The 26163-nt window shown below is 38.6% G+C and overlaps 1 protein-coding gene across 1 annotated transcript in view; it reads left to right on the forward strand.

Annotated features, from left to right (window-relative positions):
• Positions 1–26163, forward strand: part of LOC120737670 (contactin-associated protein-like 4) — a 115038-nt gene that overhangs the window by 59112 nt on the left and 29763 nt on the right. The window contains 8 exon segments of the mRNA XM_040038503.1: positions 4991–5166; positions 5303–5449; positions 8069–8336; positions 9660–9809; positions 10102–10273; positions 20821–20927; positions 23189–23308; positions 24775–24975. Coding sequence (XP_039894437.1) covers positions 4991–5166; positions 5303–5449; positions 8069–8336; positions 9660–9809; positions 10102–10273; positions 20821–20927; positions 23189–23308; positions 24775–24975 — 1341 coding nt within the window.

The raw sequence follows: 26163 nt of genomic DNA on the forward strand, positions 1-26163 counted from the left end.
GGATATTTCTAACTTTAGAGATGTTGCGCAAATGGAAGAACGCAGTCTTACATATTTGTTTAATATGTGCGTTGAAGGACATATCCTGGTCAAAAATGACTCCAAGGTTCCTCACAGCGTTACTGGAGGCCAAGGTAATGCCATCCAGAGTAAGAATCTGGTTAGATACCATAATTCTAAGCTTTTCAGGGCCGAGTACAATAACCTCAGTTTTATCTGAATTAAGAAGCAGAAAGTTAGCGGCCATCCAGGTCTTTATGTCTTTAAGACATTCCTGCAGTTTAACTAATTGGTGTGTGTTATCTGGCTTCATGGATAGATAGAGCTGGGTGTCATCTGCATAGCAGTGAAAATGTATGCTATGTCTTCTAATGATGCTGCCTAGGGGAAGCATGTATAATGTAAACAGAATTGGTCCTAGCACTGAACCCTGTGGAACTCCATAATTAACCTCAGTGTGTGAAGAGGACTCTCCATTTACATGTACAAATTGGAGTCTATTAGATAGATATGATACAAACCACTGCAGTGCAGTACCTGTAATACCTACTGCATGTTCTAATCGCTCTAATAGGATATTATGGTCAACAGTATCGAATGCTGCACTGAGGTCTAGCAGGACAAGCACAGAGATGAGTCCACTGTCAGAGGCCATAAGAAGATCATTTGTAACCTTCACTAAAGCTGTTTCTGTGCTGTGATGAGCTCTGAAACCTGACTGAAACTCTTCAAATAAACCATTCCTCTGCAGCTGATCTGTTAGCTGTTTGACAACTACTCTTTCAAGGATTTTTGATATGAAAGGAAGGTTGGAGATTGGCCTATAATTAGCTAAGACTGCTGGGTCTAGAGATGGCTTTTTGAGTAAAGGTTTAACTACAGCCAGCTTGAAGGCCTGTGGTACATAGCCGATTATTAGAGATAGGTTGATCATATTTAAGATCGAAGAATTAATTAATGGCAGGACTTCTTTGAGCAGTTTTGTAGGAATGGGGTCTAAAAGACACGTTGATGGTTTGGAGGAAGTAATTATTGAAGTTAACTCAGAAAGATCAACTGGAGAAAAAGAGTCTAACTTAACATCAATGGTACTAAAAGTAGCTGTAGATAATATTACATCTGTAGGATGATTATTGGTAATTTTTTCTCTAATGATAAAAATTTTATTTGTGAAGAAGTTCATGAAGTCATTACTAGTTAACGTTAAAGGGATGGTTGGCTCAAAAGAGCTCTGACTGTTTGTCAGCCTGGCTACAGTGCTGAAGAGAAACCTGGGGTTGTTCTTCTTTTCTTCAATCAGTGATGAATAGTAAAATGTTCTGGCTTTGCGGAGGGCTTTCTTATAAAGCAACAAACTATTTCTCCAGGCTAAATGATGATCCTCTAAATTTGTGACACGCCATTTCCTCTCCAGATTACGAGTCATCTGCTTTAGGCTACGTGTTTGAGAATTATACCACGGAGTCAGGTACTTCTGATTAGAGATTAGAGAACGGCCAACTCTTGAGCCACAATCGCCCCACAGTGACTACACTGTCCTAGGTGTTATGGGTGTATTCTGAGTAGAGCTGGGGATTCAGGTGAAACGGGTTCTACTGCGTCATGAGTGGGAGTTTCTCCCAGTAAGGAGCGCTGTAAATTGTTATGGGAATTCAGGTTCAAGTCTGTACGTTGGAATTTAGAGGCAGCACAAAGATCTCTCATCTCTAATCACAGACTCCAAAATTTATCGAATACCTAAGTGGGACTTCATAGACTGTAATCAACCATTAATTGCCAGTAATCACAGATGTATGTGGGCGTCCATGGTGAAAATAAGATTTTTCATGCTATGTTAAACATGCTCAAACAGCAGCTTCACTGTAACTTCAGAAGTTATATCAGTAACTGTCCTTTTCAAAAAGGAAAAAAAAAATACTTTTATCATAAAGAGAGATGAGAGCTGAATGAAATCAAAGCCAATTTGTCTTTATTCTTTCTTTTTTCTGCTTTTGCCAGTTTCTAAATATTTTCTGTTTTCTTTTTGATTACTGTTTATCTCCCTAGATCTCCTGCTCCTTATATTTCCGACATCACAAGAGCCTATCTGCCTCTAAAAACTGTTATCTTTGTGTCTCATATATTCTGTTTTCCCCTCACAACAATACTGTGTATACAATATATAATGTTTTTGTTTGTTTTTTTGGTTGAGTGCCCTTCATCTTTCTGTCTCATTATATCTGTCTCGCCCATCATTTTTTCTGTTTTTCTTCCTCGTCCTTGCCGAGTTTAGCCCTACATGTGCTTTTTGGGTTACATATTGTGTAATTTAGTTCATCTGCTGTGTGCATTGACCCTGAGCTCACACACGGTCTGCTTTAGTATACTATGACTAACACATCCAGGTCTGTTAGTCCAGGACCCCCTCCTGGAGCAGAGGCAGTTTTACTTTATGAGGCAAACAGCAACACAGTTCTGGAAAACAGAAGGGAAATTTGTGTCATAACCAGTGTTGGTCAGTTACTTGAAAATAGTAATTAGTTACTAATTACTGATTACTTCTCCAAGAAAGTAATCCTGTTACTTTACTGATTACTTATTTTCAAAAGTAATTACCTTATGACTTAGTTACCTTTTAAAAACATGATACACAACCTGAATACTTAATAAAGCAATAGATCCTTCACCTCATGCTATTTTTTTCATGATTTAAAATGATATGATATAAAATTGAATTAATGAAAAAGTCTGTTTTTTAAAAACAGACTTTTTATCTCTTAAACAGACTTAAAAACATTTAATCAAAATACTGCTATTATTCTAGATATTAGGCCATATTTACCTTAAAAATACTAAAGAAACAGATTTCCCCAGATTCTCTCCCACTTTACTCAGATCAGCTTGTTGTTGTGTTTGTGACAGTCCAAACATGTTTGCCAAATGGGAAGTACTCTCTGGCAGGCCAGCGATGCAACTGCAACACTGATAACAAGGTTGAACGGTGTTTCCCTTGTCTCTTCTTCACAGTTTTAATTTTCATCTATAAATACCACACCGATATACGGAGATGTTTTCAGCCTCTAGTTATAAATACAGTCTAGGAGTCAGTTTACAGGCATTTGAAAGATTATTTTAACATTTGTGACTGCTGTTCACTATTTATTATTACTGCTGCTTTATATTTATCTACTATAAACCTGTAAATACCATATAAAGATGTGGCTTTGACTGAACTCAGTTCAGTCTTTGTCTCTTACTTTTGTCAGTTTAGGAAAACAAACATAGTGATTGTTCTTTTTTTCAAGCTCCAGTACATGATGTGAGCTGTAAGACATCTTTTTAACATGTTTGGATACTTGTTAACCCCTTTAACGCAGAAGGACAGATTCACAGAAACTCCAAAATACTGCCAGCAGGTGACGTTAGAATATGTATGGACCATTTGCACCCTGTAATGACTGGCCAAGTCCTCTCGACTCACTTTTAAACCCCATGAGAGTTTCCTAATACCTTACCAGGCTGATAACTATTTGGTATCCCAAAGTTTGCAAAATATGTTTCGAGTCAAATACATTGACAGCTGCTCCTGAAGAAAAACATCTTCCTCCATAATAAGGTACAGTCAACAACACATCATATAGACTTAGTCTGCAGCAAGTGTTCAGCAAATGCTGTGAAAAAGAGGTAAACACATCCTGTCTGACCCTCTTAGTCATTAATAAAATATGCCTTAGTCATTGTCATTTTTTTCAGTTATTTATCCAAAGATTTTCCTTGCTCTTATTCATCACCACAGCCTGATTTTCTGGGCTTCATGTTGATATGTCACACAATAAAACATAATGCGTATAGTGACGTTTACTTTTTTTTTTTTAAGACTCCATGACCTTTCTTCTTTGCCTCCATCACCCTACCCTTTGAATTTTTTATATCTGGTGACCTGGTCCTTGTTAATATTTGCTGTGTACATTCTTGCTCCCATCAGGAAGTAACCTATTGATTTCTGATGACCCCTGCATCACAGTTTAAATAAAAATGGAGCTCAAAACATTTAAGAATAGCATAGAATTTTGCAGCATGATTTTTCTTACTTTCTTCAAAAATTCAACGCATTGGTAGTCATCATCTACTTGTGCATTCTTTTTGCTGCTTTAGAAAAAATATATCTTATTTTGTTCCCCCTCATGAGCTCTGTACTGCTAAAAAAGGGAGAGGAGATAAGGATGGGATGGCAGTCACAGTGAAAAGGGAAGAAAAAGTAACAAATAATGGAAGAGAGGGCAAGACTGTATTTATTAAAATTCCTTTATTTTCTCTTTGTTTGCCCTTTCGTCTTTCATAGTGATGCCAGTTTTCTCTTGTTATTCAAGCTTCAATCAAATCATCTGTCACACTCTATCATAAGGTCCTCTTCCTCTCCTTCTTGCTGCTCACAACATAATAAGGGCTGCATTAATCAATGCCTATAAAGAGAACCTATTTGTCTTTAAGCCGTGCCATCCTTCCTCTTATATTGATTGAGCTGTCTCTTTCTATTTGTCCAGACTGTAATAAAAAGACTCATTCCAATAGTTGCATTAACAGGACAGACAAAGCATCAGAGCTTGTCTTCTTTTTTTCTCCAAACTTTGTGTTTCTCTCTCTGAAGTTGGAATTGTCTGTCTCTTAACGGTTTCTTATACATTTTTAATGACTGACCGTGTTCAGCTCTTTCTAATGTTTCTCCTCTCAGCAGAAAGTTTCTCTCGCAGTTCTTTGGGGGATGCAAAAATCTATCCACTAATTAAGACCTGGTGGTGCTCTTCTATGATTAATTTATTTCTCACTATGTTTCCACTGTGGTTTTTCAGATTAGGCATTATTATGAGTTTGGCATTAGACGCTAGTATGCAGATATATACATACAGACCTTTGTATGAACCTCTCAGTGGGATCCTGAGTAAAACGGTCAAATCAGAAATAATCCTTGTCCTCCTAAGTGCTGTTTTGTTTTCCTTGACCCCTTTTACAGGCAGGACTTCATCCACTGAACCCCAGCGCCTTGTTTCCCTTGGCAGCCTGTTGGATGATCAGCACTGGCATCATGTAGCAGTGGAGCGGCGTGGCTCTCACCTAAACCTCACTGTGGACAAACACACAGAGAGGGTTCAAATCCCTGCAGACTTCAGCCACTGGAGCATTGAACAGGTATTTTCAAATACAGAAAGGGTTAAATTTAGCTTCTACCTTTTGTGCAAACAAAAGTGCAGAAGATGAGTTGCAGATATTATGTTTCCTTCTTTTAAAATAATCAGTTTATTTGTGTATCATTGTTTTCATACAGCTGAGTTTGGGGGCAGTTCAGAGTGAAGTCTCTCAGAAACCAGTAACCTTCAAGAAGAACTTCAACGGGTGCCTGGAAAATCTGCTGTATAATGGCCACAACCTGATAGAACTAGCTAAAAACAAAAAACAACAAGTTACTATTTCGGTAAGTAATTTTAACCTGTGTAACACAATTTAAACACAACCTGACTTTTTTAATGATTTGGGGGGCTTTTTCTCCTTCATCAGATGGTTCAGTGAAAACTGTATTTTGTTTTTAAGAAAAGGACTTTAAGAAAGGGGGGAAAAAACTGAAAACATGCATGTTGGCTTCTCCCCATAAAAGCAAGGAATAGGTTTTTATAATAAAAACATTTGAAGAGCCCATGGTAGAGTGTGCATTGTGTAGTAAATCAAAAAAGGTGCTCACCTGCAGAAAACCTGTAATGAAAGAAAAGGAAATGTAAAAAATGTCGTCCCCCAAAAAACATTTCGGGCTCTTGTTTTTCACCAATTTCATACAGGCACACTGCAGACTGGGGCCTGCAAGATTTGCATGTATGTTAAATGATCCTTTAAGGCACTGCAGTGTTTGTGTTTATACATCATGTGGTGAACACCAGGTTTCTGTTTTTGAGGCCATTTTAGTGGCTTTATTCAACTGTAGAGACAAATATCAAAGATAAAAGTAAGGACATTACGTCAACAGTTCTACCAACCAAACTGAAGACTTAGAGTGTTAAGAGCATTTGCATCAGTCTGCACCATAACCAGCTGACGTTAGTCCAAGTCTTTAACAGTGAGCTATGCATAGAACTATGGACCCTGCATGACAGCTCCCTTCCCAGCAGCTGTGGCTTTCACATAGGTTCAGCCCACTAGTGTTGCTTCTGCCAGCCAAGTAAGAATTAGAGCACACCTGAAAAAAAGCTACCCTTGACCTAATTTTGTCTTTCTTTAAACTATGAATAATTTAAACCTGCTGAAATGTTTAAAGAAATAGAATCGTTTTATTATCTTTTTAATACATTGATATAATCACATTTCATTGAAACTAAGGTGAAAAGTGTCAGTTATGCGATGTGTCTGCTATCATGTCATTATGACCATCCAAATACCATTTTACTGTTTATTTTCAAAGTGTGTTCAGCAGATTTATTTCTGCTGTTAAAATGATGAAAGGCTTTATACACAGCTCTCTTAAGGTCGTACCACAACATTTTAGTCAGGTTGAGGTCCTTGTGTTCTCAGGTTCATTTTCTGGGTGCATGACCAGAAAGCAGAGTTCATGGTTGACTTTATGATCCAACAAGCCCAAATCATCACCTCCACCTCCATGCTTGACAGGTGGTATGAGGTGTTTGTGCTGATATGCTTTGTTGTGTCTTTGCAAAATGTGCATTATGGCCACACATCTCCCCTTTGGTCCCCTTCGATGATGATTAATTAATTCATTAATTTGATTAGGACCTGGCTGCAATCTATGGTTATGGAACTCCTAACGACATATTCCTGCATTTTGCATTTTTGTTAAATAAATACTGTCATGTTGCAATATGCGGGGCACTCTTCATCTGAGGTTGTCTTCACGTGATTTTGAGACTTACAAAGGATTAGTAGTTTAGCAGATTTTTAAAATTATGTCCCTGATATGTAAACCTTTAGAATTAAAAAGGGTTTACTTTCTTTTTGAATTTGAATTTGAATTTTTTTTCCATAACTGTAAATTTAGGTTATCCTTAAATTTTCAAGCTTTGTAAGCTGTGCTGGTTGAACTATATGCTTGTGCTGCTCTTAAGGACCTACTGAGCTGGTTAATGAAGCCATGACAAAGCAGTGTTGTGTGGTTAGACTCACTTATGCCTCGTCATTGTGGGAGTTATGGCCCTTAGAGTTTTTTGCATTTGCAATGAGTGGATCAAGCTCATCTGGGAGCTGTGAAGCGCTTGTGATGAAGTAATATGTGCTCTCTCATTACAGTATAGGGCCAAACAGCAGAAAGAAACATGAATTCTTGGTAAACAGGTTCAAAGATTTACACGCATGGCTGAAGATTTGAGTGGTCCTGCAGCTCTTAAGGTACTAACTGCAAAGCTGTGGTCTAATCTGCTACAGGCACTAAATGGGTCTTCTTACAGCTCTTTGAGGAGACAATAATAAGAAGAAAATAAGAGTGTAAATGGAGGAAGAATGGTGTGCCGATGCTGAAGGCTTTTGAGGGTTTTTAAGGTAACTTTACTTTGTGTTGTGCAGCAGCAAAGCCCACTCCAACATGAATAATTGTACATCACTTTAACTGCACCACAAAGGGCTTTTAGATGTCATCTGTGTTTCCAGAGCATTGTAAAGATAGCAGACTGAAATTCCCAGCAGAGAGTCGGGACTATAATAAATTACTGCCGCAGCTTTAGCGGTGAACCCCGCGTCATTACCACTACTCAAAACAATGGACTGTAACAGAGATGTCAGATATTGCAGTACTGGCCATGCTCTATGCTCTCTTCATTTTATTTCCATTTTTTATCTCTTTTACCTCCACACTAGGTGACTTTGGCATTTTAGAGTTTGCTTTTCTAATCTTATCCTAAGCTCTGCTGTTATCATTATGGTAATACCAATGTCCTCTTTAAGGAGACTTGCTGATGAGATCACGGAGACATGAGGTCAGATCAGCACGCCCTCTGTAGCTGATTAATATTCATGTTTTATGTTGTTTTATCTCTATAGTATCTTTTTTTTCTGTCACACCTCCTCTTTCTCTCCACTCTGCGTGTTTCCCTCTCAGGGCAATGTCACCTTTTCATGTGCTGAGCCAGTTTCTGTTGCGGTGACGTTCACTGGGCCTGAGAGCTTCCTTCAGTTACCGGGGACTACAATGTCTTCATCGGGGGGCGTATCTATAGGCTTTCAGTTCAGGACTTGGAATAAGAAGGGGCTTCTGCTTAGTTTTGAACTCCCTCAACAAGGAGGCGTGGCCTGGTTGTACCTGAGTGAGGCCAGACTCCAACTACAGATCCATAAAAGCGGCAGGGCGCTGCTGGAGCTCAGTGCAGGTCAGTCTAAAGCAAATCCCAAGCACCTTCAGATCCACAGATCAACAGTAAAGTTACTAGAACCGCTCACACGAATGTCAAATCATTATTTTTCCACACTCACTGCACTTTGAAGAGCAGTGAGCTATGACTTCTGTCCATCTAATTTCAAGTATTTAGACTTAAACTTCATATCAGTAAAAAGACATGAAATGACCAGATACCTTGAAGAATAATAATCCCTACCCAGTTCTAGCACAATAAATATAACAATCATTGTTTTTCACACTGATTTATTTATTTATTTTGTTATATCCTGTAACAATGGTAGGTAATTGTGATCAGTGGGCGATGCATGGCTGGCATGTAGTTTCTAGGGTTACAGTGACAAATGTGCAGTGTGATCAACACAAGGACACAACTGTAGCAGAACGTCTCCAGACACTGCTTAGCTGTATTTATCTTGTTCATTACTAGTCACACAAAACAAGTTACAGGGAAAAAGGAAACAATGTGAACAGAAGGTGAGTCGCATTGATCAGACGTCAGTGTTGATATACAAGTGTTTGCTGTTTTAATTTAGGTTTTGGAAAAGCAATTAAGACAGACAAAAGTATCCTTCAACAGCCTGACCTATTAATGGCACATGGAGAAAAAAGATCATCTCAGTTCATGTAGAAACATAAGCCAATCTTTTTCTGACAAATATTTTTGCATTTCATGCTTTGAAATGTTTAGATGTAATATGTATGCTCTGCATTGTCCTAATTTTTAAACCTCTGGTCACTCAGCAATGTTACAAACAGCAAATGGCATTGTAGGATGATTAGGATGTCTTCTTGAGCAAAGAAGTGCAAGTAAGGAAAACAGTGGAGATAATGAGATATTGATTTATTCCCTTAACTCCTAATAACATACAGATCCACAGGGCTGGCACAGTGCCGTCTGTAGTTGATACAAGTCGATCACTCAGAGGATGTAGGGAAGTGGGAAGCTCACTTGCTGCAATCAATGTGTTAGATACGGCCCTTCCCCTCTGTGGCACATGTGAAGTGATGAGCAAGGAAACAATCAGTTTATAACATTATGTTTTATAAAAAGAAATGATTTACAAGCTGTTTCCAAGAAGAAAAGTGGTATATATCTAAATTAGGTGTATTTGTGTAGTAGACGGTGTATGATAGGATATTTAATTTGGTCATTGCTACCCACGCTTGGTTTCCATGTGGGGGAAAAAAAGTGTTCCCAACATCTGTCGAAGGTTTTAATGGCTCGATGTGCAACCATGGCACACGGGAAAAATTTTATTTTCAGCAGGTGTGTTAATGGATGTTTGCTTTCCAGGTGCTTCTCTGAATGACGGTCAGTGGCATTCAGTGGAGCTGAATTCCAGACAAGGTCGTCTAACCATCACAGTGGATAAAGAGGAAAGAGACAGCTCTCAAGCCAGCCCATCGTTTCCTGTCACTGTAGAAAGTCACCTCTTCTTCGGCGGTAAGACACAGTTCAGCTGTGTCATTCCATGCAATTATACCCACTCAAGCATCAGTGAGCATAAAATGTAGAAACTTTGTAATAAACCAAAAAATATATAGAATTCTCTGTCCACAGTGCATTAGTTAGTCAGTTACAGTCACAGTTTGCATCACAATACAGCAATGTTTTAGGGGGGGTTTCCACATACAATACACATCTCAGTTCATCTCTACAAATCTGTTGTATTTGTTTTTTGGTGCACTTTTATTTTATTAACTCTTGCCATCTGCTGTGATTCTCTTCTGTTCAGGTTGTCCTGTTGAAGATGGCAGTCAGAAGTGCAGAAACCTGTTTAGTGTCTTCCAGGGCTGCATGCGTTTGTTTACTGTGGACAATCAAAACCTGGACCTGATTAAGGTGCAGGAAAAGCAACTTGGAAACTACAGCAACCTGCAGATTGACATTTGTGGAATCATTGACAGGTCAGTTTTCAAAAACTCTGCTGTTTGTTAAGGCACATTAGTGTTTTCTCTTAGCTCTGACGCAGCCCTCTGATATTTAGTAGAGATATGAAAAATGATAATCTGGAAATATTTATGTCAGAGTGCAGTTATTCATAGAATAAATCATCGTGAAGCTTTGGTGTACAAATTGCAAGCTGTCCAAAATTGCAGTGCTGACAGTGACATTTTCTGGTAGGAATAGGGACCAAAATGTTCTATTTCAAAATAATTCTGTCTGATTTTACCCCACAAAGATTGTTGTCCATTGCATCTTAACTGTGTTGCCTTCATAACCACTTTCCTGGCAAGAATATCAGGTAAAAGCCAACCATGGAAAGTTTTAGTAGTTTGGTAAAAATGTATTTTAAAAACATAATACTGTCTCCCCCTTTTTTTTTTTTTTTTTTTTTTTTACAACCAATGTGGCATGACACATTGTTCTTTTAAATTCCACTTCAAAGTATTATGTACTTACATACTTGCATGATTAGAAGAAAAAATACTAAGACTGACTCAAACCTTTTCCTTAGCAGTTTGTTTAGCTGAGATAGGCTCAAAGAATTGGAATCTGTATTACTATAATATGGGTACCACTGGCCTATTTAAATCTTAGGAACACATTATGTTTTCTATACCACATATAAGTATAACTGCATGAGATTTTGTACTTATACCAGAGGTGTGATTTGAACCCTCAAGGTCTTATGTCAATTGCTTCTTGAGTCAGTTAAGTCTGTGAGGATTAAGTGATTAGGCCTTAGTGATTAGACTTTAGGTGGAGATGGGACTGGGCCAGTGTTTGGTTGGAATGTAGGAGCAACTGAGCAACACTGAGATTAAATAAATGCCAAGACAGACTGCACAAAGAATTGTGTGTTTTGTTAATGCATGATATGTTCACTTCACTAAGAAGAAAAGTGGACAGTTATAAGCCTGATGTAATCTAAAACATGAATCAGAAACATGACTGTTGTAGGAGGGCATCCTAATCACTTGAAAAGCTCTTTCAATAGCATCTGATTTGTCTGAGAAGTGCTATGTAAACAAGTCCTAATTGATTGCATGTTGATTTGATTTATATCTGCCCCCAAAAAGCATCTATACCAATATAGCATTTAAACCCATGAGGACTATGCATCACACGGTACATTTGATAATGAGAACACACAGAAGTGGGGTTCAAACCCACGAGGCTATTGCACCTTAATCACTCAGGTCTCTCATTTTAAATGCCAAACTTAATGAGGGTACCACGCTTGTCTTATCAGAACTGACATTATATAAAGATTAATATATGAAAAAAGATTGTTCATTCTTTCATTTATTCCCACCACTTGTTTTTACTCTAACCACTTTTTGTTCTGAGTCAGAACAAGAATTACTTGTTTTCCATTATTGAATTAAAATATGCGCAGTTACTAGTGTCAGCTATGTAAGTATCTATTAGATTGGCCAAAGAGACTTGCTTACCAGAAGTTGTGCGTGAACCCACGAGGGTTGGTGCCTATTGGATCTTAAGTCTAAGACCTTAACCACTCGGGCATCCTCGTAGCTTTTAGGGCATATCTATATGAGAATTTAAGAATTAAATCAGCCTGTCTTAACACTTTAATTTCAATTAAGTCAAGAAAGTCAAACCAGACTGTTTAGAGACTGCATTTACAGTCTATAGTGCCGTAAAAAGCAGCATGGTGGTAGAATGGATAGCACTGTTGTCTCACAGTAAGGTCCTGGGTTTGAATCCACTGTATGGCCAGGCCCCTGAAGTCTATATGTTCTCTCTGGGTATTGGGGCTATCTCCATGACAGCTGGGACAGACTCCAGTGACCCTGAATTAGATTTCTCACAATAGGTAAAATGTGGTCAAATGAGTAAACTGAGGTGCCTTGCATGCATCTATATCTATCTATCTATCTATCTATCTATCTATCTATCTATATATATATATATATATATATATATACATAGATGATCAGCTATGTCATTAGTTTATTTCCTTCAAAGTAAAAAATCTAAATGAACATCTTCCACATGTGGTGATTCTGTAATTTTGCCAGAGGTTGTAAGACCACTTGTTTCATCTCTTTATAATTTAATTGAAAAAAAGCCCCCACTGAACTTCATACATGCTTTGTCAAGCAGAACTCTCTATTACAGTAACGTGACAGGACCATTTATCAAGTGGAACTTTAGTTTATGGCCTTTACTGTACCAGGCGTGAGACTGAGAGCCACAAGAAGAAGCGCTCATAACAGTGCGATACCTAAATCACTTGGCCATCCTAGTGACAACAGGTGTCATCTGCTGAAAACGCAAACAGTTATAATAGTTTAGTGCAAGTAATGCAATATATAAAAGGCAAACAATTTAAGGCATTTACTTCATACAGCATAATAAGAATGTGATGGCATTTAGCAGGGTTGCAGCTGTTGTCACGAAACATAATAAGCAATTTCTTATTTAAAAAAGGGGGCTTGCTAAAATCATATATTTATATTATAATTATATATTTATATAGATTACGTAGACGGAAAGCTAAAAAAAAAAAAAGCTTCCAGTCATGTTGTGTCAAATAAGAAACACAATGGTGTGGAAGACTGTTTTTTAGATATATTTTTAATATTTTTATTGTTTTTTTTATTGCTTAGAAGGAGACATTTCTCCATTCAGAAGTCATACAAGCAATCCCAAGCAAGCACTCACACTCACAGTTATTAAGAGGAAATGATCGGTGGAAACCAGTGATGTAAAATAGGTGCTGTGACATTTTTTTCCTTGCCAATATAGTTTTTTTTTCTTGAGCTTTAAACTAATTTAGGCAGTGGACCAATCAAGTTCAATATATGACCAACAGCTTGCTGATAGCACATCCAGTACACATCCATTATTAGATCCATCTAACCAGTCAATTACAACACCCCAGCGATAATATCTACTTTACAGAAACTCCTCGTGTGAAAAAGTTCTTTTTTAATCAAGGTCACTCCTAAATCTGTTTTTAGTGAACTATATTACATATAAAACTGTTTAGAGATTAAAATTAAGTAGTGTACCTATAAGTGGATTTTTACATTTGAAATTAGCATGCTGTTAACGCCATCGGTTATGGAATGCATTATTGTTCTTCTGTCCAGAATAGGTTGTTTCTGGCTTTCTTCCCACTTTTAGTTTTTGGATCCTTGCTTGAGCCATGCAATTAATGCAGTGCGGGTAAAAATGTCGAGTTACATGAACTACATGTCATTTGCATCATCTCAGGGAAGATGTGAAAGCTTCTGACACTGACTCCAAGCAAATGGCCCCAAAATTGAAATTAGCAAATAATTTGCATGTTAACATTACCTGTCAACCAGTTTCACATGCTATCTAGGATATCTTATTGTGGGTACACAACAATAAGATATCCTTTGATTTCCTAAGATATGTTGAAATTTTCCTTTCAGTTCAATATGAATGGGAGCAATAAAAACAGATAATTTCCATTCAGTTTAAGCTGCTTGTAATTAAAACAATGCTGATGAGAACACTGAGAATGAACTAACATTAAGGAAGAATAATGAGCTAAAAGATGCCATAAATTTCTGCAGCGCTGAGATGAACTACCAGAATCAGAATATTTATTACCTATTACGAGGCTAATGCAACTTTGAGTTAAACTGAAAAGAACTGAACCGAGAGCTATTTTGCACCTCATGATACATATTTTCAATAATTGATGGAAAGATGATACAATTACGTGCAAGCATGTGCTTTATGTCATCAGTGACAGTTTAGATTCAGAGTTGGGGCCTCGGAGGAGGAGAGACACAGATGAGGGAGGGAAGGAGGGAAAGCAGAACCACTCATTTATTGTTTTGTTGGCACACCAAATAGCAGTACAATTAATGAGACAATTACAACAATTATAAAAGCCTCTAGGGAACAGGAACAAACACACACACGCTCACACACACAGAAGCACAAACACTCCTCCTGCAAATACAGTGAACTGAATGTAAAGCTTACCCACAAATATTGTACAAACCACACACCCTTGCCAGATAAGGAGCGTCTGCTTGGACGATTTTAATTAAATGTTGTGCTGTTCCTGTATTATTGTTATTATTATTATCATTATTATTCAGTAGAATACAGTTCTTCCACAGATCTGACTGCTCACTGGAACAAAACTATAAACAAAATCTGTTTTCCAATAAAGACAGGAGAAAATAATCAACCATATGTTCCCTCACTGTAATCCTGCTGATTGAATTTTGGCCTCGTGGGATATATCGTACTGTAAAGTCAGGTGGAAAATGGACTCGGCAACACGGCTTTAATGTGGTGGTCATACTTCAGAGCAGGTTATTACTGTATACTCTGTGTGTTATTGTATGTGTGTGCGTTTTGGTGTCAAAAGCAAACAGCTCTGCCAGCAGCAAAGCTGTTTGCTGTGGCTAATAATACTATTTTAAGGAAGGTGTGAGGAAGTGCTTTATTAATAGTACAAAGGAACGAAAGCCCATAAAGAGCTCAACATCAACTGAAGACCTTTTTTAAACCAGAGCTGCCAGCTAATTTCAGCTTAACACATAAGAAAGGAGATATGGTCTGCTTCTTCAGGGCACTTGTGTGTTTCATTATCATAGTGATGATAGTTATAGTGAAACCAGGGAGTGTTAGCTTTGCAATGAAATGATCAATATACTGTAAACTTCTCCTCTAAGTATTTTTAATATTGTGGAAAATATTGTATATTAGAGTGATTTGCTGTGTATACATTAATCGTTTTCTTACATGGTCATGGGGGCAGCAGCCTGAACAGAGAAGCCCAAACCTCCCTCTCCAGCTCATCCGGGAGAACACCAAAGCGTTCTCAGGCCAGCCAGAAGAAGCAATCTCTGCCATGTGTCCTGGGTCCACCCTGGGGCCTCCTCCCGGTGGGACATGCCTGGAGCACCTCACCCAGGAGGCGTCCAGGAGGCATTCTAGCCAGGTGCCAGAATCAGCTCAGCTGGCTCCGTTTGAATGTGGAGGAGTAGTGGCTTTACTCCAAGTCCCTCATGTGTGACTGAACTTCTCACCCAATCTCTAAGGGAGAGGCCTTTAGAGAAAGTTAATTTCTTGTTTACACAGTCTTATTTTTTCAGTCACTACACAGACGTCATGACCAGGTGAGGTGAGGGTAAGGACATAGATGGACTGGTAAAATGACAGCTTTGCTTTTATGCTCAGCTTTCTGTTCACCACAACAGACCAGTACAGCATTGGCATCACTGGATATGCAGCCCAATCTGTCTGTAAATGCCCTGCTCCCAATATCTTTCTTCAATGAGGGCAACTCATCCCTGTCCCAGAGTGGGCACTCCACCCTTTTCAGGCTGAGAACCAAGGCCTCAGACTCAGAGATACTTGGAGATACCTCTTATACCTGCCGCTTCACACTCAGCTGTGAACTGCTTCAGTGCATACTAGAGGTCACCAGCTGATGAAGCCAACAGAATCACATCATCCACAAAAAGCAGAGATGAGATTCCGAGGCCACAAAAGACAAAGGGGTTTCAGTAAATTCTTCTTTTTCTCATTATAATTGAAAATACTTGGATTGAGTGAAAAATAATCCCAGTCTTTAGTAAATAGGCATTTTACTGAGTACTGGCAAAACATATTTTGGGCCAGACTAAAAACAAGAATTGGTTGAAACACATTTTAAAGTTTTCATTGACCGCCAATAAAAACACAGTCTGAGAAAAGATGGGAATCTCTGTGGAGTTTGGTTTTGGTATGTTAAAATGGCCATGTGGCTCACGAGGCTCTGTGAGGTAGTGGGCTCCTGGACCCTGGTTTACTGAGTAAAGACAATCCCTGAATGCCTTAGGGCTAAGTATGAATGCAGAGGATGGAAGTGTTTTATATAAGGTTGTTTGCAGTCTGTAGACAACTTTGTTGGTCATCTATCTGCAATTATCTGTCTGTGACAGTGCATTTCAGTGTAGAAAGTGTTTGCCAGAGGCTGTTATGTCATAATATATGTGCAGGGCAGGCATGTGCCTGTGTGCACTGGGGGAGTAGTGGATGTTTTGTGTCTGCATTCTTTTTCTGTTCTTTGAAGAGTGCCAAATGATGCTTGGGATATTTCAGTTAGGAAGGGTAGAAGTTAAATTGTGCTTTCTTTCTTCCTGTACTTTTTCCGTTTCATCTAAGTCTTCATCTCTGTCACCACCTTCATGATCATCATGTTTAATCCCACATCTTCAAAAATAAACTTCATTAACAAAAATTTCCAAGACAAAATGGCAGTATGCAGCAATCTGCATCTACATGTCTTTGCTTATATGAAATACCGCCCCTTTTTCCAACATTTCTGTCATTCTATCTATATTGTTGCATACATGGACCCCTGACCCCTGAGAGCTTATTTGTTCTACCCAAAGTTGTGCACGTGATGTCTTTATATATTATCCCAGTCAGAGTGGAGCTGAGTGTTTATTAGAAAAAAAGAAAAAACTAACACAACTGAGAGAATATTTTTCCCTTCTGAGTGATTTGTGCAATTATTATAATTGTGCAAATCCGCATACCATACCATCTTTATTTATAAAGCACTTTAGCATAAAACCAGAGTTTATGCTAAAGTGCTGTACATATGCAAATAGCATAAGCAAAGTAAAAATAAAAATAAAATAAAATAAATAACTAAAATAAAATAAAACATGTTAAAACAAAATTGAGTCAACCCCCTTAAAAAAAGGCTTCAGCGAGTAAATATGTTTTAAGAAGAGTTTTAAACTCAGAAAGAGAAGAGGCCTGTCTAACGTGCAAGCGCAGATCTTTCCACAACTTTGGAGCAGCTACAGCAAAAGCACGATCACCGCTAAAGCAAAACAGTAAAGACCTGACCAGGCCTGGTTATTTATCTTTCTTTTAAAGGCTGAACACTTTTTTTTCTTTTTCATTTTGTTGTTTTTATGCTTACATTTTTTTTAAACAAACTTTGTTAGCATTTCTCACACCCATCTCACACAGGTATATTAACTGCCACCCATGTATATGTATTTTTAAACTTACTCTTATTTGAAAGTTCAGTTGCTAATAACCAGCTCGATCTGGCCCTTGTCATCTGGTGTTTCCCTATGGGGGCATATACAGTGGCATGAAAAAGTGTTTTCCACCTTCTTGATTTACCATTTTATGTATTTATCATACTTAAATGTTTCAGATAATCAGAAACATAAATATTAGACAAAGATAACACAAGTAAACACAATATGCAGTTTCTAAATGAAGGTGCTTATTATTAAGGGGGGAAAAATCCAAACCTAGATGGTTCTGTGTGAAAAAGTGACTGCCCCCTTGACCTAATAACTGGTTGGACCATCCTTAGCAGCAACAACTGCAATCCAGTGTTTGTGATAACTGGCAATGAGTCTTTTACAGCGCTTTGCAGATTTGTTGTAATTCAGCCACATCGGAGGGTTTTCGAGTGTGAACGGCCTTTTTAAGTTCGTGCCACAGCATCTCAAAAGGATTCAGGTGAGGTCTTTGACTAGGTCCTCATTTTGTTTTTCTTAAGCCTTCCGAGGTGGACTTACTGGTGTGTTTTGGATCATTGTTCTGCAGCAGAACCCAAGTGTGCTTCAGCTTGAGGTCACGAACAGATGGCCGGACTTTCTCCTTCAGGATGTTTTGGTAGATAGCACAATTCATAGTTTCATTTACTACAGCAAGTCTTCCTGGTCCTGAGGCAGCAAAGCAGCCCCAGACCATTACACTGCCACCACCATATTTTACTCGTATATTCCTGTACGATGTTCCTTTTCTGAAATGTTTTCCCAGCCTACTTTTACATCTGATGTAATGGGAAACGCACCTTCCAAAAAGTTTAACTTTTGTATCGTCAGTCAGTAGCCACGAGCCTCCACAAGCCTTTTTGGTCAGCAGTGGTTTTCTCCCTGAACTCTCCTGTGGATGCCATTTTTCCCAGTCTCTTTCTTATTGCTGAGTCATGAACTCTGACCTCAACTGACACCTGTGAAGCCTGTGGTTCTTGAATGTTGTTCTAGAGTCTTTTGTGACCTCCTTGATGAGTTGGCGATGTACTCCTGGAACAGTGGTAAACCTTCCCAGGAGTGATTGGCCTACCAAAATTAAATTGTGGATAATGGCTCTCATCCTGGTTCACTGGTGTCCCAAAACCTTAGAAATGGCTCTGTAAACTTTTCCAGACTGATAGATGTAACTTTGTTTTTTGAGCTCTTTTAGCCTGCTTCACGTTGTCAGACCGATTTTATTCAAGTGATTTCTTGATTCAACAGGTCTGCCAATAATCAGGCCTGAGTGTGTTAAGTGAAACTGAACTCAGCTTTCCAAAAAATGTGGTTATTCACATATAATTCATGATTTCACAACAGGGACAATTACTTTTTCACACAGCACCAGGTAGGCTTTTCTCCTTTAATCAATGAAATATTCATTTAAAAATAGGATTGTTTATTTACTTGGGTTATCGTTGTCTAAAATTAAAATTTCTTTGATGATCTGAAATATGTAAGTGTGACAAATATGCTGCTGTGGCAGTTCTTCATGTTTTTCAGCTATTCAAATCTTAAATCCATTGTCTTGAACTGCAGCTGGCGACAGTAATGCTTGCTCTGCTCTGTAGATCTGCTGCAACCTGGAGGGCCCCTCCAACCAGAAGCTGCCTCAGATGGTGCTGAGCTCACATATGAACATTAACAGCTGCAGTTCAAGATGGTGGAGTTGAATCCCTTGGGACAACTGAGATTTTATGTAGTTACAATATTTATTTTGGTGTTTCTTTAATTATTTGTGTAAAAAAAAAAAAAAAAGCAAGTGTATGCATGTATGTATGCACACACTTGTACAATCACCCTCTGTCCAAAGTCATTTCTGTGGGCAGCACTCACCTCTCTCCAGCTACCACCTACATTTCCTCCAGAAGAACACTAAGGTGTTTCTCAAGCCAGCTGTGCAACTCTTCAGCAAAGATGCATCCAAAAGGGATCCTAGTTAAATGCTCAAACCACCTCATTTGGCTCCATTTAATGTAATGCAGCATGTATTCAGATCCTAAGGATCAGACTACATGAACCCCTGACACTGTGAGCTTATTTGTTCCACCCAAAGTTGTGGCCATACTGTAGGTAAGGGAAGGAATGTGTATGGGCCAGCTATGCCTTAATGATTACCTCTTTACCACAGTATAGCAGTATAATGTCTGCATCGCTGGACTTACTATAGTCTTGTCAACACATGTTTAGTAACCAAATCACAAAAATCTGTCTGAAAGAAAAGTATCTGCTTTTCGACTTTTTGGGAGGAAATGTTTTCCCAGCCTTGACTTATTTTTGCAAAATTAAGGATGCAGATTGAATTAAAGGATTTTTGGCAGTTATGGCTCAAGAGATAGAGCTTGTTTTCTTCTAATTGGAAGGTCAGAGAGTTGACTCCTGGCTCATCCATCCTGCATGCATACTATCCTCAGTCAAAACACTGCACCCCAAATTGCACTGATGCATACAAGGGTGTGTTAATTGGTGAATATAGCTTGAAGGGTAAAGTGCTTTGAATGTTATATGTTACTAGAAAAGGTCTATATAACTGTCAGTTCATATAAAACCAGTTGTAACCTATGGAAAGAAATATTAAACTCAGTTGCGCATGCTTTCTCTCAGAAGGAAAGTATGTGAAAAGCAAAGAAATGATATTTTGTCTTTTACTAAATGAGCTTTCAGCTGAATTGTTTCGCAAAGTTACAAAAGATGTTGTACACCGGATTATTTTTCCCCCACTTCATCAGCCTCCCACAATAAGTTACCCAAATGGAAAATAGAACCTCCTGCAAATATTCGAAGTGAAATATTTTCTGCATTTTTTTTCCTGACCCTCCTACACACATTTGACCATGAAGTGAGTGACATGCTTGAGTAAACATTTGAAATGCTTTCTGTCCATTTAACAAAAGAGCTTTATATAACAGAGTCATTGTGAAAATAATTTCAAGTGCTTTGAGAGTACACTGAGTATACTGAGAGTTTGAAAGCATTTTGGCCAATCATAATTATCTAGTATCATCTGCACCATTAAGTAATTCCAAAAGGTCAAAGAGTTGATCCTGGCAGTCGGTTTTCCCGTCAAAGTGTTCATAAATAGCTCGAGTCTGCTCGCTCATTGTACGATAAGTGACTCGGCTAAAACATAAAAGATGCTTCAGCAGCTGTTTCAAACAAAACAAAGTTCGATGCTCTTGACAATAACAGATGAAAGGTATGTTTTGGCATCAACTGCTTTTGTCCCATTTGAAAGGTTTTTAGCAGTTAAAATTGGTTCCTAGTGTTCAAGCTGCCAAAAAACAAATGGATGTTTTCAAATCTGCTGTCACAGTATGTATGTATATATAACAATGTATACTTTTTTTTTTTTTTGCTTTGTGACCTTAGAGACGTTCAACTGTCTCCCACACAAACATCCAGCAGGGTGCCATTTCATAATCTTCTCGACTTTTCTCTCCCTCGGTGTGTTTCAGGTGTTCTCCCAGTCCTTGTGAACACGGCGGTCCCTGCAGTCAGTCCTGGACTGTCTTTCACTGCAACTGCTCTGACAGTGGCTACAGTGGAGCGACCTGCCACAGCTGTGAGTCACCTTTCAAGCAGATTTAAGTCATAACAGCCACAAATAGAATTTGTAAAATTTAAAAGAATAGCTGTATAAATCTTTATTTTACAGCATTCATTTTTGATTCAAAACTGTATCTCGGGTAAATCTATGTATGATACAAAGGTCTCACTTATAGCTCGTCCTGAAAACCATACTCCAGTATGCCATCCATGTATAGATGGATAGGGAAAACCTATCCAGGATCCTGTCCCAGCAACAGGCTGCTAGTCTGTTGCATGAATAAAATACATAAAAATGCATACATTCATGCCTGCAGTCAACTTAGAATCACCAGTTAACCTAATGAGCATGTTTTGTATGCTGTGGAAGGAATACAATCAGAGAACTCACAGGCACAAGGAGAACATGGACACACAAGAAAAAGGACACGTGGGACCTTTGGCAATAGTAACCGCTCTACCCGGTGCCATCCAGTACTCCCCTGCTGAGGAATTTAACTAGCTTCCCTGCTTTCTTTGTGTTTAATTCACCTCAATAGATAATAACCGTAAGAAACCAATAAACCTATTAAAAGTAAACATGGCTTCAGGATTTAGTCATCATATTTATGCTTCGCTACTGTACATATCCTTTTAGTTTTTAATCGCACTGTGAACTTCTGACTTGATGCATAGTTTTCACCTTCTAAAATGAGTCTTTTGCTTTTCTAAATAAAGTTATTCAAAAATACATGTTACTCATCAGAAGACGTGAGTGTGTGCATCCTTGAGAGTGAACAAATGTGATTAATGCTTTTATCCATCATAACCACTTTTTTTTTTTTTACCTGTTCCTAATCCGACACTGTTTTAGTTTCCTTTCATCTTGTTGCATTACCTATACCTTATCACGTAATACAATTTGTGGGAGTCTTGGCCAAAGGTGAAAAACAAGGTCCAAACTTTCAGTCTGAGACGTGAAGCACATCCTTTTAGCCTAGTGTTAAACTAGTTATTAAGCAAAATGTCCTAATGTTTTGGACTCTTTGATTGTGTAAAATATGGCAGGTGATTTATTATTATATATTTACATGTTTGAAATAAAACAAAAAAACAACAAACAGAAGACAAAGTAAAAAAAAAATCAAGTTGTCACAAATCACAAATGTGACAACCCCGTTAACGCCGCCTTGACGTGGCATAATTAATCTCCCATTTCGTCAAAACCAAAAGCATTTTTCATATTAATGAAAAGACAGTGCGATAGTTTTGACAGATGAAACTTTGCTTTAATTAAATTAAGCTGGAAGAAAAATTGTAAGAGAAAAAGAACATTTAATTCCGATAATTAATTACCTTGTACATAATGTAACGGGATGACTTACAGTATAATAACTGAAAACTTGCAGGCAGTTCATTTTTCTTCCCTTTTTATTGTTTTATGACAGTATTATTTATTGAAAGACAGATCACCCTTAATAGTGTGTTGTGCTGCTTTCATCTACATAATAGTCTCATCTTGCTCCCCATCGTTCACGTGAGGGGTTTTAAAGCAGCATCAAATGACCTGTCGAGCTGGTGGCTCCAGCTCCAGTGTTTACAGAACTCGTGATTCTGAGGGTGCTACAATTACAGTGACATGGATTTTTCCCTTTGTTGGTGGTGGTGATGCAAATTGGTACTTGTGACAGAACAAAGAGTTTTTCTTTGGACAACTAAGCGGCGTTTTAGATTTAAGAGCTTCCTGGGATGCCTGTCCAGGAAACTTCTCACTTTTTGATGGTGCATGATTAAAAGGAAAGAGGGCGATGATGCTACACTGCCAAATACTGAATCAATACGTACATTTATGTACATAAGGTGATCCCTGCTTCTAGTTCTGTGCCAGTTATCTCAAGTTAGATCCTCAAGACTTGTAAAGAGATTTTTGTGTAAGCCTTTTTTAATCCTGATAAATAAAAGTATTTTCTTTGAGTTGAGGAAAAGAGATAAACAGGTGAAGTGTTTAGATATGGGTGTTGCTTTATGGGCTCAAGCATAAAAAGAGGGAGACGGAGCAGAAGTTTATTTATTCACTGTGTATTCCCACTAGTCATTACCATCGTCTCCGGCTGGATATAACTTTAGTTCATGAGAACCTCTGATTATTTTCTTCACTCTGATCATATGACATTGATTCAGTGGCAATACGTACGTATGAAGCAGAACCCCTAATCCTCCATAGTTTTGATCTCCATCCCCTGGCAGCTTCCATGGGCCAGCATGTTGACGTTGTTGATCTCATTATTTTCCTTCCAGCTGTGTATGAACAGTCCTGTGAGGCATACAAACACAATGGCAACACATCGGGACTTTTTTATATCGACGTGGACGGCAGCGGACCAATCAAACCGCAGCTGGTCTACTGCAACATGACAGGTGACACAACCACACTTACAGCCCCCTTTACTACCATCAACAGTCAACATTTGCTTGTATTAACATTTACATAATTGCACATAAATAATGACACTCAACTGTTTTTAATGCACCTTATGCACCCCCTTGCCTTTTTTTCTGATGTTTGTATTATTTCTGTTATGACACTACAGATCTTTTTCTTGTTCATTATTATATAGATATTCCAGTCAGTCTCTATCAGCACTTTTTCTGTCTAGACTCCTAGTCTCTATCCATCTATTGATATGGTTTAAATAACTTTAATTTAATTCCATGCTTTTTATTTAACTACAGAAAAACTTATTTAGTGATTTTTAGTGTAGAAGAAGGTGGAAACTGAACATTACAAACATATAGAGCAAACAGCCAAGCTAGAATAGATGTTCACATTCATCCATATTAGCATTTGAGAAGTCAGACTCAAGTGCCGTGAGTGGGGCTTTGGCTTTCAGTGGGGCTGGGATTCCTCGTAACAGACACTGACTGCAGTTCCTAGTGTGAGATATATAGATATATATATATAGATATATACATATATGGTGAAGAGAGAGCTGAGTGTAAAAGCAAAGCTCTTAATTTACCGGTCAATCTACGTCCCTACCCTCACCTATGGCCACGAGCTGTGGGTAGTGACTGAAAGAGCGAGATTGCGGATACAAGCGGCGGAAATGAGCTTCCTCCGAATGGTGGCTGGCCTCTCCCTTAGAGATAGGGTGAGAAGTTTAGCCATCCGGGAGGGGCTCAGAGTAGAGCCGCTGCTCCTCCACATCAAAAGGAGCCAGCTGAGGTGGTTCGGGCATCTGACAAGGATGCCTCCTGGGCGCCTATTGGGTGAGGTGTTCCGGGCATGTCCCACCGGGAGGAGGCCCCGGGGCAGACCCAGGACACGCTGGAGAGATTATATCTCTCGGCTGGCCTGGAGAACGCCTTGGTGTTCCCCCGGATAAGCTGGAGGAGGTGGCTGGGGAGAGGGAGGTCTGGGCTTCTCTGCTTAGGCTGCTGCCCCCGCGACCCGGCCCCGGATAAAGCGGATGAAGGATGGTTTTGGTTTTTGTACTGTTTCTAGACTTTTGTTACTTTCTTTGTGAGAAAGTTTCTTTGTGCTTTAGTCTAGTGCCTTTTTTCATCTCGTCTCTGTGATTCTCCATTTAGTTACTTCCTTATTTTTTCTTATTTGTTATCAACTTAATTATTTTAAGCTACGCCTTGTTAACCTGGTGTTTCCACTGTGCCCGACCTCAGCTTGTTCTTTTTTGATTCATACTGTGTCCCTGTTGTTTATGTCTTTTGGATTACCTTGGTTAAATAAAGCTTGTTTTAAAAAAAAGCCACTCTTTGAACCTAAAAGAGGAGAAGAAATGGAGGAAAAAGTTTCCTTTATTTTAATTCTCTTTCACCTTGTGGTGTAATTGGCATCAATCATGCCTGCATATCTCTGTCTGCAGAGGAGAACACATGGATGGTGATCCAGCACAACAACACAGAACTGACCAGACTCCGACCATTTACAGGCGTAAACCAGTATTCAATCCACTTTGACTACTCGTCTGAGGAAGAGCAGCTGCTGGCCGTTATTAAGCAGTCGGAGCACTGTGAACAGGAACTGTCTTATCACTGCAAAATGTCCCGTCTCCTCAACACCCCAGGTGAGACCCCTGTTTAAAAAAAAAACAAAAGCAATGCAACTGCTCAGCTGATGAAACGAGAAGAAGTACAAAAATGTGAACGTGTGCTGACTTTGCCTTTTTAGATTTGTTTACCACCAAGAGCAAAAAATGATTTACTCACAGAAAATGACAGCAAAGCAAATAATCATCTTTAGGATAGTAAAATATTCAAGCAGTGACTCACTGAATCAATTTTTTTAAGTTATAAGAGGCATATATCATTTTGTACAAAAACAAAGCTCTCAAGAAAGCAATCAAACACCCCGCGGCTCCACACGTCTTCCCCGCTCCACTAGAGAAAACAAAATGATTGCTATGCTCATTGCTGCAAACTTAATCAGCATCAGGATTTTCTTCCTGTTTACCAGTGAGTCAGACTAATGGATTGTGTTTACATGTCTCCTTCTTTTAGATTCGAGAATTAAGCCCAATTATTTTGTCTGCGTTTTTCTTTTCGATGTTTTTTCACGGTCCTGCAACTCTTTAATTGACCCAAACACAGCCAGTTAGACTGAGCTAAACTACAAAGAACAGCCTTTATATCTAACTGGAAACCATTCATGTTTGTCAGCCAACATTTATCTTTAATCCTTTTGGTAACCAAGCAGCATACAGAGAAAAAGTGCAGGGGACCACTGCGTGCTTAGTATTAGCTCTTTTGGTACTCATTATGCATTTATAATCCTCTGTCCATCGCCTGTCTGGGGGCAGGGAAGACATCTAGCTAGAAAACACTGTTCAGGGAAAACGGGGCATGAAATGAGGAAAGAGAACTGCAAGAATTAAGTGAGTGGCGGTGTTGTGTTATGTCCCTCTGGCATTTAGTTAAAAGTTTTGTTGTAAGTGACTTACAATAAAAAGGTCACTCTCTACATCAGCATCGCAAGATAAGAGCAGTACGTGATGTGAGAGCGACAGTGAGCAAGCTTATCTAGGTAGTATTTATGTACACGGTATAGTGGAGAGAAGTCTTAATAAGATGTATTTTTAAAAAAAGAAATGAATACAGTTTTTTTGTATTACACGCATATTAGACAAGTTTAATGACCTCAAGCACACAGAAAACACACAATTTAGATTAGGTGATTTCACTTTTGCTGTATTTTTTTCTCATTTTAGACTTTACCTGGCAGGTTTCTACTACTAATGTATAGGTTACTGCATGTC

This window comes from Simochromis diagramma, unplaced genomic scaffold, assembly GCF_900408965.1.
Source record: "Simochromis diagramma unplaced genomic scaffold, fSimDia1.1 OVJJ01000247.1, whole genome shotgun sequence".
In the NCBI taxonomy this organism is placed as follows: domain Eukaryota; kingdom Metazoa; phylum Chordata; class Actinopteri; order Cichliformes; family Cichlidae; genus Simochromis; species Simochromis diagramma.